The sequence below is a fragment of the Poromitra crassiceps genome (genome assembly GCF_964638095.1).
Source record: "Poromitra crassiceps genome assembly, chromosome: 21".
Lineage (NCBI taxonomy): Eukaryota > Metazoa > Chordata > Actinopteri > Beryciformes > Melamphaidae > Poromitra > Poromitra crassiceps.
The window spans coordinates 12,671,935-12,684,970 of NC_139638.1; the positions used below are offsets into that span (position 1 = coordinate 12,671,935).

The window sequence follows — 13,036 nt, forward strand, 5'->3', positions numbered from 1 at the left end:
GCAGAGTGATGAATTCATTCAGAAGCAGCCTCGATGTAGCAGCTGCAGCAGTAGGCGTGAAGAGAGAGAGACGTGGTAATTGTGAGGAGTTCAGACAGATCAGACAGGAAACATGGATTTGGTTTGGCTGGCGGGTAAATGAGGACGACAGTCACTGAGAAGCAGGGTTTTGAAAAGCATGGAATCCAAAATGAGGGCGAGTTCTGACTTCTGAGATCCGGCAATTTTGTTTTGAATGAAACAGCTCGACCGCCTCCACGGAGAGAGGGACGATGGGGTTTGCAAATGTAGTTAAAAGCAGGCGGGGATGCTTGGTTGAGGGGGAGAGAACAATCGTCAGGTTGTTGCCAGGTTACGGTGAGGAGGAGAACGTCAAGTGAGTTGTCAAGGACCAGTTCATGCAGGATGGGGGGCTTTGTTGTTTAGTGAGCGGGTTTTGAGGAGGGAAATAAGTGGTTGGTCTCCCCTGGAGAGACCCTAACCCCCCACCACATGCTAACCCTAAACATAACCTTGTCCACCAGCTCTGGAACAGACACGGTACGGCTGCGAACAGACCATTATGCATCTGGTGTACATTGGGGTGTAAGACCCCCTACCCTATGCTTACCTAACCCTGACCCTCCCCCTATGCCTAACCATAAGACCTCCTACCTACCTACCCAATGCTTACCTAACCCTGACCCTCCCCCTATGCCTAACCATAAGACCTCCTACCCAATACCTAAACCCAACCTGTAGACCCCCCCCCCCCCGTAACCAACATCTTCTCACTCCCGAACTCATCTCACAGAACCGCTTTGAGGTAACACTCCCCGGAGCCTAGAGCGTTTTATGGAACGTAGCACTCTGCACCTGTGGGTTCAGGCAAAGGTCAAGGGCTCATCGTCCAGAACGAGTTGGGAAGTACAGTAGTATCAGCCAGGGGACGGTAGTAGGTTTAGGCATTGGGTAGGTGGTCTTTAGGTTTTGGACCAAAAATAGGAAAAACTGGCCCAAGAGGGTTAGGTTTACTGGGCGGGCGTGGTTAGGGTTAGGTTAGGGTTAGGTTCTCCAGGGGAGACACTAACTGCCATATTTCCCAACTCGTTTTGCATAACGAGCCCGAGGGCGTGCTTGACCTTTGCCTGAACCCCGTAGCTGCGGAGTGCTTTTTAACGCTTTGGGAGTTGGGAGTGAGAATGTGTTGGGGAAGATGGCTGCCAGATCGTACTATTCCAGGATGGAATTCTACCTGACATGTCACATCTACATGTTATATATCTATAGTCCTGACCCCTGGTATTCATTGCACATCATGTGAACCACATGCAAATCTCCAAAAATAATGCTAATATATGCAGAAATAAGAGACATGGGATATGAGATATTACATCCTTACGCATGCCATACAGCACATTATGGTAAAATATCACTCCCTTGGACAAGATGATGATCACATGTGGCTGCCAGAATAGCGAACCACCTCCTACACTAAAACTGAGGAGGACATTTTGCCACTGTGTTATCCTTTGTCGTAAAACACTTCTTGTTTTAACATGAGATTTTCTTTCTGCATTTCTTACTCAAGGAAAGAGGGGTTGAAAGTTAGGCAAGGCTGAACCTCTTCTAGACATCTATAATAGTTAATAATGCTTATTAATATAGTAATTGGACTCTTTTCCACCATAGGCATGATACATAAAACACATGGGAACCTGCCCCCTTTGTATGTGAGTAGCATGTTAGTTGTAACCCTCTCATTTGACAGTGTCATAGCAACTCTTGATAGCTCAGAAGGTGCCTGATGGAGCATTCAAACTGTCTGCATGTCAACAGCACTGCCTTACAGAGCAGTGTTTCTGCATGTCAACAGCACTGCCTTACAGAGCAGTGTTTCTGCATGTCAACAGCACTGCCTTACAGAGCAGTGTTTCTGCATGTCAACAGCACTGCATTACAGAGCAGTGTTTCTGCATGTCAACAGCACTGCCTTACAGAGCAGTGTTTCTGCATGTCAACAGCACTGCCTTACAGAGCAATGTTTCTGCATGTCAACAGCACTGCCTTACAGAGCAGTGTTTCTGCATGTCAACAGCACTGCCTTACAGAGCAGTGTTTCTGCATATCAACAGCACTGCATTACAGAGCAGTGTTTCTGCATGTCAACAGCACTGCCTTACAGAGCAGTGTTTCTGCATGTCAACAGCACTGCCTTACAGAGCAGTGTTTCTGCAGTGTTGAGCACCACTACAGCAAGAACATTAACATACCTGTAAGTGATATGTGGGATGAAAATACCAGTGTGATTAGGATAGGTGGTGTAAGTATGACATTGGAAATTGGATAATTTATTTTGACACACACACACACACACACTAGCGCCTCCTCTGGTTGGTCGGGGCACCTGTTCGGGGCGGGTTTGACGTGCTGGCAGGAATACAGGTATACAGGATTGTCTATATGGGGTGGTGAGGTATACAGGATGGTCTATATAGGGTGGTGAGGTATACAGGATATATGGGGTGGTGAGGTATACAGGTTATATGGGGTGGTGAGGTATACATGATATATGGGGTGGTGAGGTATACAGGATTGTCTATGGGGTGGTGAGGTATACATGATATATGGGGTGGTGAGGTATACAGGATTGTCTATGGGGTGGTGAGGTATACAGGATATATGGGGTGGTGAGGTATACAGGATTGTCTATGGGGTGGTGAGGTATACATGATATATGGGGTGGTGAGGTATACAGGATTGTCTATGGGGTGGTGAGGTATACAGGATATATGGGGTGGTGAGGTATACAGGTTATATGGGGTGGTGAGGTATACAGGATATATGGGGTGGTGAGGTATACAGGTTATATGTGGTGGTGAGGTATACAGGATATATGGGGTGGTGAGGTATACAGGATTGTCTATATGGGGTGGTGAGGTATACAGGATATATGGGGTGGTGAGGTATACATGATATATGGGGTGGTGAGGTATACAGGACTGTCTATGGGGTGGTGAGGTATACAGGATTGTCTATGTGGGGTGGTGAGGTATACATGATATATGGGGTGGTGAGGTATACAGAATTGTCTATATGGGGTGGTGAGGTATACATGATATATGGGGTGGTGAGGTATACAGGATTGTCTATGGGGTGGTGAGGTATACAGGATATATGGGGTGGTGAGGTATACAGGATTGTCTATATGGGGTGGTGAGGTATACAGGATATATGGGGTGGTGAGGTATACATGATATATGGGGTGGTGAGGTATACAGGATTGTCTATGGGGTGGTGAGGTATACAGGATATATGGGGTGGTGAGGTATACAGGATTGTCTATATGGGGGGTGAGGTATACAGGATATATGGGGTGGTGAGGTATACAGGATTGTATATATGGGGTGGTGAGGTATACAGGATATATGGGGTGGTGAGGTATACAGGATTGTATATATGGGGTGGTGAGGTATACAGGATATATGGGGTGGTGAGGTATACAGGATTGTCTATATGGGGTGGTGAGGTATACAGGATATATGGGGTGGTGAGGTATACAGGATATATGGGGTGGTGAGGTATACAGGGTATATGGGGTGGTGAGGTATACAGGGTTGTCTATATGGGGTGGTGAGGTAATGGGGTGGTGAGGTATACAGGATATATGGGGTGGTGAGGTATACAGGATTGTCTATATGGGGTGGTGAGGTATACAGGATATATGGGGTGGTGAGGTATACAGGATATATGGGGTGGTGAGGTATACAGGATTGTCTATATGGGGTGGTGAGGTATACAGGATATATGGGGTGGTGAGGTATACAGGATTGTCTATATGGGGTGGTGAGGTATACAGGATATATGGGGTGGTGAGGTATACAGGATATATGGGGTGGTGAGGTATACAGGATTGTCTATATGGGGTGGTGAGGTATACAGGATATATGGGGTGGTGAGGTATACAGGATATATGGGGTGGTGAGGTATACAGGATATATGGGGTGGTGAGGTATACAGGATTGTCTACATGGGGTGGTGAGGTATACAGGATATATGGGGTGGTGAGGTATACAGGATATATGGGGTGGTGAGGTATACAGGATTGTCTATATGGGGTGGTGAGGTATACAGGATATATGGGGTGGTGAGGTATACAGGATACATGGGGTGGTGAGGTATACAGGATATATGGGGTGGTGAGGTATACAGGATTGTCTATGGGGTGGTGAGGTATACAGGATATATGGGCTGGTGAGGAAGAGTCCAGAAACTGACATGATGCATGATACTGTAGGACGTGCGTCTTGTGAGGGCTGGCTTATTAGAGTTACAGCTGTTGGGAAGAATTGTCAAGGTGTGGACGTGCTTGTTATTGGACAGGTGCTGTCAATCCTTGCTGCCCCTTTCTTCACCCTAGAAGTGTGCTTCCTTTATGGAAGGCAGCAATACCTGACTGCGATGGAGGATGAGGATGTCTTTGAATATTCAATATTCACTGTGTTGATAGGTGGATCAGGAGTTGTTTGTGAGACACTGAGCTTTGATTGGTGCAAAAGCATCATCATCCATTGGGGTTTCGTGATTAAAAGGAAACATCCTCGTCCAATTTGAGGTTCTTATACTTTACTTTACTTTACTTTACTTTATGTCATTTAGCAGACACTTTTGTCCAAAGCGACTTACAATACAATACAATACAGTACAGTACAATATAAAATCAAAGAATACACATTATCAACAACAGTACAGAAAAATATAACTTGTAAACTTGATCCATTCAGAGGAGTTCACAGTTGAGCTGATTGTTCTCCAGGAGATGACTAGCAGGGGTCCTTTGGATTTCAATCCTCGACTCAGTTGTGTCAGAATTCACCCTCAAGCTACTGTATGTCAGACATGGTATGAGGAGGTCCACCTATCTCCTGCGCATGGATTCATCGTTGTTGGTGCCGAGGCCACCACAGACATCACAAGTTTGATGGACAGGATGTACAATCATTAGTGTACAGGAAGTAGAGGAAGGGAGAGAGCACTGACGCACCTGTGTTTACAGCGAGGGAGAGTCTGACAGCTTTCGTCCCAGCCACACCAACTGCCAGGAAGTTGGACATCCGCCCCCGCATTTTTGGGACGTCGAGCTGTAACAGTTTGTGAGGAAGTTTGTTGCTGAATGTGAACATCAACATACACACAATCATAGGAGCCATGTGTGTCTAGGTATTGTGGGGGGCAACCTGCAAGAGGTCACTGAGCAGGTGTGGTTTAGGATCGGGCAGAACCAGTCAGAGCAACTGTTGTTGATCAGATAAGTAATCATGTCTTTCTTGGGTACCCAGTAAATGATTTGAAGCAGATAGTGACTTATACTATAGCTGTTTATATGGACAGCTAGTGGTTTAAGAAATTGGTGAACAACGGTCACCTGGAGAGGAGGCTCTTGCTTATCTCAAATTAATAACTCATTAACTCAAATCAACTCTCAATAACTGTCAAACTAGATGAATGACTTCAAAACCGTCATCTAGTTTGACAGTTATTGAGAGTTGATTTGAGTTAATGAGTTATTAATTTGAGTTAGTGTGGACCAGTGATGTCACTGGTCCACACTTTAACACTCAATAACTGTCAAACTAAATGACAGACTTCGAAACAGTTTACAGTTTTCTGATATACTGCTGATGTTCTAATGATACAAAGCTGGTTGAAAATGGGTGGAGTGTTCCTTTAAATAGCAATATATGCCTCACAGTTGATATCCTTATGCACATATTCAAGTGTATTACGTGTGTCTCCGTATTGCACGGAATTCGACACTGCACTCTGTCAGGTTCCCAGCAGCACACCCCCCAAGTTTGAAGTCGATCGGATGAACGGTTCTCGAGATAAACCGCTTTTTGTGTTGCCAATAGGTGGCGCTATGACTATGCGTATGTCCGGATTAGACTAAATTTGGCACCACAATCCGTCGCGTTCCCAGCAGCGCACTCCCCGATTTTGAAGTCAATTGAACGGTTCTCGAGATAGACCGCTTTTTGTGTTGCCAGTAGGTGGCACTATGACTGCGTGTGTCCGGATTGCACAAAACTCTGCACCGCACTCCGTCAAGTCCCCCTTCCCCGAGTTCGAAGTCGATCCGACGAACGGTTCTCGAGATATGCGAAGGACAGCCAGACGCTTCTGCCTTTATTAGATAGGATTTCCATTTCAGGAAATGCTTTTAAAAACATGTCCACTATGAACTTCATTTTATAATTTTTTTCTTCGCCCATTTGCAACTGCAACATTTCACACAAACACCTGCCTCCATTTGCGACCCTGTGGCCAACCTGTGCAAAAGCAGCCTTTTGAAGTAAGTGACCTCTGTGTCTTTTGGCCCACATTAACGGCCCTGTGCTATGGAGAGGGTCCACTAATGCACAATAATCCTCCAACACAATGACCTTAATCCCTTCAATCTGTCCAGAGGCAAGCTGATGCTCTAGATTACAGACCTCCAACATGCTGTGATGAGAGAGACTCCACTCCTGTCCTGTTGTTTGCAAGACAAACTCACATGGTTTCCGATCGCAATACGTCATTATATGAGAAACCATGACTGCTAAGCCTACATGCCGGTATCTCAAGCGATCAATGTAATGATGCCGATTGTGATGATGAGTATAGTTGGGCTCTCCCTGAACAGTCATACATCTAAATATCTCACATAGACTCTCTGCACAGATGTTTTGGTGATTTCATTCCTCGTGCGGAAGGCCGGCTGACTAGTGCAGTGGTTCTCAAATGGGGGTCCGTGGCACTTTGCCAAAGTTTTCAGGAAAATAAAAATAAAAATATATTTTTTTGCAAAAGCTTCATAGTTCAATGAAAATATTGTATGCTTTAAATATAAAATTGTTCATGATTACATTCTAATCTAACAAACCTATCAATTTAAAAGTCAAGCACGTTACCGTGGAAACAATTAAGCTTAGCCCAAAATCACAAATCAGAATGAGGGGGTCCCCAGTATATTTTCTATCTTGTAAGGGGTCCTTAGCTGAAAAACATTTGAGAACCTCTGGACTAGTGTCCAAAACTGGCTGAAGAAATGTCTTGAGGATGAAGTAAAGTATGGTATTTCAAGCATATTTAAAAAAATGACTCACTCCCTTGTGGTCATAACATCAATGCTTGTGTTTATCTGTTACTGAGTATACTCTCAATTTTGGAATTTTGCATCCTCGCTGAGGATCCAGCAGGTCTGCATCAAAGATGCAGGATCACGATGCACTGCAGGGACCACTTTGAATCACCGCTTATCTCCGAGGCGAGTTTGTTTACCTTTCCTTCTGCTGTTGGACAGATAAATCAGCTGGAAAGGGGAGAGTGTTTATACGCACATAACAAAAATAGGCCCGTAGGTGGAGTATTTTGGGGGCAAGTCATTAAAATTGCTCTTATCAAAAATCCCAAATCCACCTGATGCAGTTGTGCGGCAGGGAGTGGCGATGCGTGCTGCCGTCATAGCCACAGCTGCCAGTTCCTGAGGTTCCTGCAGGGCATCAGATTATCTGGGCTCGTTTAAGCTGCCTTGTGTTTATGCACCGCAGCTCCCTGGGAAGTCATTTAGGGATGTGTGGCTTTGCTCAGCTCAGAGAGACAGGAGATGGGGAGATGGAGAAAGGGGGAGACATGGTCACAATACACAGGAGGGAGAGAGATCACGTTCCCGATCTGTCTTCTCCAATCTCTCAGTGTAACGGCCTTTTTTGTATTTGAGCAGAAATGAAATCCAGAGAAGAAGAGAAACCCAATAATATTGGCAGACGTGTCAAATACCTCAGTGCATTTGCAAATTGTCAGAGCGAGGACATCAATCGTCTTGTCCGCGGTCTTAAATGATATCCATTACTGAATCCTACTGAGGCATAGCAAAGACTGGAAATATATAAACAATTTAAATGTTTTAGAAACAATGATTACAGGAACAATCACTTGTGACTATCTTAATTGAATTTCATTCTAACAATAAATTATCATTTGTTCTTTATTGATAGGATCTGGTAGGAATTGCACATCACATCTTGGTTTAGAAAAATAGGAGATTGTTGCACAGACGAGGCATCATACATCTTCATTTACACATGAGAAATCTTATGCTTGGAATATGTATTGCTGTGTGTCAAGAGACCAAGATTCAACAGAACTCATCCCCCAAGGGAAGCTTTGAGCCCAAGGTAACGTAATTACAAATTCAGAAAAAATGTCCACTTCAAGTTCTGCACGGACTGTATTTGCATAGCAGCAGCAGCATGTATTTGATTTGAATAAAACTCTAGTGGTGGAGCATCACTCACAATCAATTCTCATAAATTCTCAGACAGATTTTGCAGAAACTAATCAGGTATTCTGCAGAGGAATCATACAAAAAGTACAAAAGGCGGGAAAGCATAAAATTACATACAAGAAATACTGCATTTACCCTGACAACTAGCTACTATCCATCTGAAGCTATTTCTACAGGGGCAATATAACTGTACAAAAATAAAAGGGAAATTGAAGTTAATTTGTTTGGAGTTAGAAATGTAGAAATAATTAACAGTATAAATATATTTTTATTTACAGCATCGAATCAGTTGCATCTACAGGATAAAATCTTGCATTTGGTTTGGATCTTTATGAAATCAACACAGATCTCTTATGAAGCTATTTATGTTTACACCAATATATATATTATATATATATATATATATATATATTTAGTATTTACACTCTCCCACTGAGCACACATTTTATTCATATAAAAAGCATTGAACCTAAACGTTTCATTCAATACATCTACTAATCATCTCAATAAATATTCATTGATCACAAAATGAACAAAATCTCTCTTTTTGGACATACCGCATTAAAGCCACACTTCATCACTCCGTCGCACACACACACAAGCACTCGCACGCACGCACACACACACACACACACACACACACACACACACACACTCTTACTGCGGTCTGACTACAGGCCAGTGCATGTTGGGTAACGGTGTTTGGAGCTCAGGTGAGACCAGGTGATGCGGTGGTGGCGGCGCTGGCGGCGGTGGGAGCTGCTGATTGGCCCAGTTAAAGTCCACGCCGTTCTTCTTCAGCGCCGCCAAGTGCTTGATGTCCAGGGTGGTGAAGGTGGTGAACTGGACCTGGTTCCTCTTGCTGGTGGGGGAATGGAGGGGCTCGCTGCGGTGTGGCCTGGCCAGCAGGGTGGCGGAGCGACCTGCCATGGGGTCGACCAGCGTTCCCTGAATCTGGTGGTGGGAGCAGGACCGGCTGCGGCCCAGAGTGGCTGTCCTCTCGGGGACGTTCGCCGAAGCCATCAGGCCGCTCTCCAGGGTGCGGTGGGACTCCAGCGGCCGATGGGCCTCCCGTTTCAGAGAGGACGAAGCCTGGACCCGGGCGCCCGGGGCCGGGGGGCCGCGGCCGTTCGTCCCCAGCCACACCCAGTCGTGCTTGTGATCCTTGGGGTCCGCGCCGGGGGAGGCGCCCGCCTGTATGGGGGTCTTGGGAGTCCGGAAGCAGAGGTTGTACGAGGCACAGTTCACCAGGAAAGCCAAGACCGCCATGCACGACACGCCGACCAAGGCATAAAAGCCGATCTCCGAGTCCGACATGGCCCGGAAGGTCTTTATGAGGTCGCTCTCAATGACCTTGGGGGGTTTGGCCTTGGGGGGCTCCTTCTTGGGTACCAGCCCTGCTCGAGGAGTGTCTTTTTTAGGGGGGGGGTTGGGGTTATCTAGCAGGTTCCCAAAGCTCCTCATCTGCCCATCTCCCTCACCCGCCACACCCACTGTTCTCTCCATACCAGGTCCACCAGTGCCTAGTGGGTTATTTGTGCCAGGTTTGGTTACAGGTGTGGTGGTGGTGGTTGTAGCAGCGGTGGTGGTAGTTGTAGCTGCGTTGGGGATGGCACTGATGCTATATGTGGTAGCTCTGGGAGTCGTTCCTATCCATACCACCTGTGGCTGAACATATCTGGTGGATGAAGATGTGGTCGAGGTGGTGGTCTCTGCCAGCGTGGTGGTGTCTGGACGGTCAGGTGTTGTGCTTCTGAACAGCTGTTTATCCCTGTCCCCCTCTGTCGGGCCACGCTGCGATGTCGCCACCGTCTTACTCTCTCCCGCCACACGGGACACATCGCCATCATAGTCTTTGGTTCCACCTGTGCCAACCTCACTAACCCCGCCTCCCCCTCCCCCTCCCGCTCCCGCGGCTTGGCTGTTCGTCTGGAAGTTGATCCTGAGGATCCCCATGCCCACTGCCAACTTGCTCTTCCTCTTGGACTTCTGACACTCCTCGCAGATCCTCAGCTCCACCCTCACCAGCGCCCCCTGGCCTTCGCCTTCACCCTGTGCCACTACGAATGTGGACTGTGGGGTGCGCCGCACCGTGGCCACGCCCTCATCTGGGGTGGAGACGGTCAGAGAGTAGATGCTGCGGTCAAACAGGTCCAGAGGCATCACTGCACCGTCACTGAACTGAACCCAGCAGCTGACCACTGCTTCCTGCAGGGGGCGGGGCGTTAGAGAGAGAGAGAGAGAGAGAGAGAGAGAGAGAGAGAGAGAGAGAGAGGGTTGGGGAGTAATGGAATACATGTATTTGAAATACAGCATTTAAAATACAAAATGTGAGTAACTGTATTCCATTACAGTTACAGTTTTAAATTGGTGGTGTTCTGAATGCTATGCCATGCTATGTTGTGTTCTTTCTTCTTATTCTGCTTATTTTACTATCGCATTACTGTATTTTATTTTATGCTATGTGTGTTATGTGAACGAGCAACTGTAACTTGTCCTAATTTCCCCCCGGGGATCATTAAAGTCTTTCTGATTCTGATTCTGATTCTGAATACAGTTACTTTCTTTAAAAATAGATGACTTGAAGGGATTACATTCTTTGTTTTTTTTTCATTTGCTCTCAAATTCATATGAATCATCATGCATTTCCTAAAAAACAGAAAAGTGTGGCCGCTAAACGGTGGTGAACTTTTTGTGGACCGACCCACGAACAGAGTGACTTATAGAGCTGCTGGTCAGAGCTAATAAAGAGGAGAGAGTGAAAGAAGGAAAGACAAAAGCAGTTGATTCTGTATGACAACAACAGAGCGATGCAGAGTTCACATGCAGAAAAGCAGGTCAAAACAGAGAATCAATATCCTGCCTCGGCCTTAACTGACAGCTGAGGCATATGCCAATTTCTTTCCACATATTCTCTGGCATAATATGCTCCTGCAGGACTAACCCTTATCACCGGTCTGCATTTACACTTTTCAAATTTGCATTGCTGTATTTTTGTATTCCATAGATTAACATTGCCGTGATTGTTGGTGGCAGTCATCTCTGTAATATGCTAATCGCCTTATAATTGGGTGCTGCGATTGCACCATAAATCACAGCTCTATAAAGTCACAGTGTGAATATTATTATTTTAACCATACTAGATCAAACAGAAGAGTCAAATAATCAGAACAAATGCATACAATAAATCTCAAATCACCATCATCATCATAAGAGGAGAATTAGCCAATCCAATCACATTAAATAAGAGAATGACCTATTTCCTCACTGCTAAAGTGAGCCACTGGATCACCACAGATCTAAGCTATATTCTGTGTGTGACTACATTATGAAATCGCCCCCGAGCGGTACATTAACAGCCCGTCATCACAGAAACAAATGGCCGGTCATGTGCGCTGTGCGCGTGGTTCTAATGGTTTTATTGACGGGGCAGGCAGTGGCATTGTGGGTAAAATGCACTGGAATATGGACTGTATAATTGTTGTCCCAGCATGCCTGCGTTAGAACGGGCACGCTGCCATGGCTAAAATGTGTGAGCGAGCTTTTAAAAGGATCGTCTGTGGCCCCCGTGTGACTCCGCCTCTCTCACACAGCATGGCGACTGACTGTAAGTGATGTTCTGGGCTGTGAACACAATAATGACTTTGCGTTCTGGGAAACAAAGAGAAAATGCACAAATCTTATTAGACCCCGAGGTCATAGTTAAATATTCCCTATTATCCAAATCTGCTCCGCACAAGCTCGTGATATTTCTTTGTTGGGAAGGAAGGATGCATTAATAAACACGGCTGCCATCTTATCGTAGTGAAGTTGAAAGGGAATTTTAAGCGCGCTTTTACAGACGTTTCACAATAAAGCTGTTTTAACACATTCACTGCCAGCCTTTTTTTTTTTTACTGTAGGTAGCTTTTGCCAGAGGGTTTTTTTGAGGATTCTGGCTCATTTTACAAGAGCCAAGGATAATTTTCTGCTTGGAGTTTGTCAACACAAAGTTCACAAAAGTACTAATAGAATGTGTGCTTTCTCTGTCTAAAAGAGTTAGTTTGTAGAGTTAGTAGTTATGTAGATATTAGCCGTTGAGTACAGCATGGTTTCAGCGTCTGAGACAAAAAGCTGAGATAATCGCAGTTTTGTGAAATTCAATATCAAACAGTCACTTTAACCATTTATTTTTGGCATCAGTGAGACATCAGACATAAACAATATAGTTCTGAACAGTAATTTCCTCCATAGCAGCACCCGCACCCCCTCTCCTTACAACTCCTCCCTCCGTGGGCGTGTCTGGTGGATTTCAGCAGCGTTTGTCAGTCACAAGCCAGTCTCTCCTGCCTGTCTGAGCAGTGAGCAGCAGCCTCCCTGTCTGGCGGCCCCTCGTCGGCGAGCGTGGATGTGGCTTAATCCGTTCTTGGATTTTCGGTTGAGAGCTTTGACGAAGCCTTGTGTGACTCTAGGCTTTATGCTGCGCGCTTCAAAGTGTGCTTTCCACCCAGTCCACCTTTGGAACCCCCCACCGCCGTGCGCCCGTGTGAAAGGTTTTCGCCTACAGTATGAGAATGAGGCTCGTTCGCTTCTGGGTCCTCGGTTGAGCTCAGCTGGAATGCGTGCGTTTCTGGCCAAACAACACTCAATAGTCTGAGCACCGTCGCCACTCAGTGGGTCGGCGGAATGGATTGCACACGCCCGGCGGCTCTAACAGTATAATAGAAGATGCAAAAGGGCCAGATCAAC

The 13,036-nt window shown here is 45.9% G+C and overlaps 1 protein-coding gene across 1 annotated transcript in view; it reads right to left on the reverse strand.

Annotated features, from left to right (window-relative positions):
- Positions 1–8,965: 8,965 nt before the first annotated feature.
- Positions 8,966–13,036, reverse strand: part of LOC310795255 (transmembrane protein 132D) — a gene marked incomplete at both ends in the record, with an annotated part of 63,685 nt that continues 59,614 nt past the window's right edge. Inside the window, one exon of the mRNA XM_083657313.1 lies at positions 8,966–10,516. Coding sequence (XP_083513439.1) covers positions 8,966–10,516 — 1,551 coding nt within the window. The remainder of the gene's footprint in view (positions 10,517–13,036) is intronic.